The 1,585-nt window shown below is 58.1% G+C and overlaps 1 protein-coding gene across 1 annotated transcript in view; it reads left to right on the top strand.

Moving 5' to 3' along the window:
* LOC104132026 (tripartite motif-containing protein 35-like) overlaps positions 1-51 on the top strand; it is a 31,841-nt gene extending 31,790 nt beyond the window's left edge. The window contains exon 11 of the mRNA XM_035900727.1: positions 4-51. Within this exon, the coding sequence (XP_035756620.1) occupies positions 4-51 (48 nt within the window). The remainder of the gene's footprint in view (positions 1-3) is intronic.
* The last annotated feature ends 1,534 nt before the right edge of the window (positions 52-1,585 follow it).

Raw genomic sequence — 1,585 nt, 5'->3', positions numbered from 1 at the left:
CAGGTGAAGATCCAGCCCTCTGGTCATGGACACCTCACCAAGGTTTTTTGATGGCCTTCACTCCAGGAGCCCTTTCCTGCTTTTTTTTCCAGCCTCAGTTCAGATTCCTTTCCCAGCTGTGGAACTGGAGACCCCTGGCAGCATGGCCTGGTGGCCCTCATGAACCTTCTCCACCTCCAGTAGCTGCACTGAGTCCTGATTATCACGCAGATGGAAATACTTGCACTGAGCTAACACGTCAGGTGGAAATTGTTCTCAGGCCTTCCTCCGTCTTGGGGAGCTGTGAGCTGAAACAACGCCAGGTCATGTAGTTGTTCCCCCAGGAAGGCACCCACAGAGCTGGCTGCTGGGGTATGGTGTGTCCACGTGTGCAGGGGTCTGCAGGGCTGTCTGCTCAGTGCGGAAAAGCACGGGACCTGGCGGGGGGGCTGCCTCGTGGCTCGGCCAGGCTCTGCCAATACGATTTCTTGCCCCACGTCACTTTGGGCAGCTCTGTAATGGGGCCAGCCAGGTTATGGAGGCAGGGGTTCGTGTGAGGGCGGAGGGGAAGAGCAGAAGGTGGTGCCAGGCTTGCAGCCGGGGAGACCTGTCCTGGGGGGAGTCAGACACGCTTTCCTCCCCTGGTGCAGGGCTGAGTGCATGGGGTCATTCCCTGGGGTCCATTTAGGTTCTTGCTTCGCCACGCTGCTATGTCTTGCCCAAAGCCCAGCAGACACCTGGACCAGGACATTCACCTTCTTGGAACAAGGCTGCCCAGGGAAGGGGTCGAGTCCCCAGCCCTGGGGGGATTTAACAGCCGGGCAGAGGCGGTGCTGAGGGCCAGGGTTTGGGGGTGGGATGGCAGGGGTAGGGGAACACTTGGGCTGGGGGAGCTTAAAGGGCTTTTCCAACCCAAACCACTCTGTGATTCTTCAAGGGGAAGCCAGCAGGGTTGTCAGCCCCACAAGGGGGAGAGGCAGGGGAGGTATCCCCACATCCCCATGTAAGCTATGGGGCATGAGCACCCAGGAGTCCAGGTTTAGCCTTCCCTTCCTGCAGCACAGCTGCTTTTCATAGAATCATAGAATGTTTGGGGTTGGAAGAGACCCCTAGAGGTCATCTAGTCTAACCCCCCTGCAGGGAGCAGATGCTGGCCCCTTCTCCTCCCTTCTCCATGGGAGGAACTCAGGCATCCTCTGGCTGGATTTGGGGTGCGTAGTGATGACACTCAGGCTGCCCTTAGCCTTGCTGGGGTACCAAATACCTTCATCTCACCACGCAGAGCCATTCAAGATACCTCCAGAGTTACCCACCTGGTTTTAAGGGCCCTGTGTGTCCCTTGTCACCCCTGCCCACCCCACGTGCCAGGCTCTGCTGGCCCACGAGTCTCAAATGGCAGAAGATGCCCACACCTGGGTGACAGGTTGGAGCTCAGATCCTCACACCCAGGCATCCTGGACCAAACACTGGAGTGGAGGTGATGGAGAGCAGGTCCTTGACCACACATCGGAAGCACCATCCTGTGGGTGCAGCTAGGACACGCAAGGGGAAAGCAGAAAGCAAAGGTTTGGTGCCTTCAAGGAACCTCCCAAGGAGACATTTCAGG

Source organism: Egretta garzetta, unplaced genomic scaffold (assembly GCF_000687185.1).
Source record: "Egretta garzetta isolate BGI_Z169 unplaced genomic scaffold, ASM68718v1 scaffold218, whole genome shotgun sequence".
Lineage (NCBI taxonomy): Eukaryota > Metazoa > Chordata > Aves > Pelecaniformes > Ardeidae > Egretta > Egretta garzetta.
This window is presented reverse-complemented; position numbering and strand designations above follow the sequence as displayed.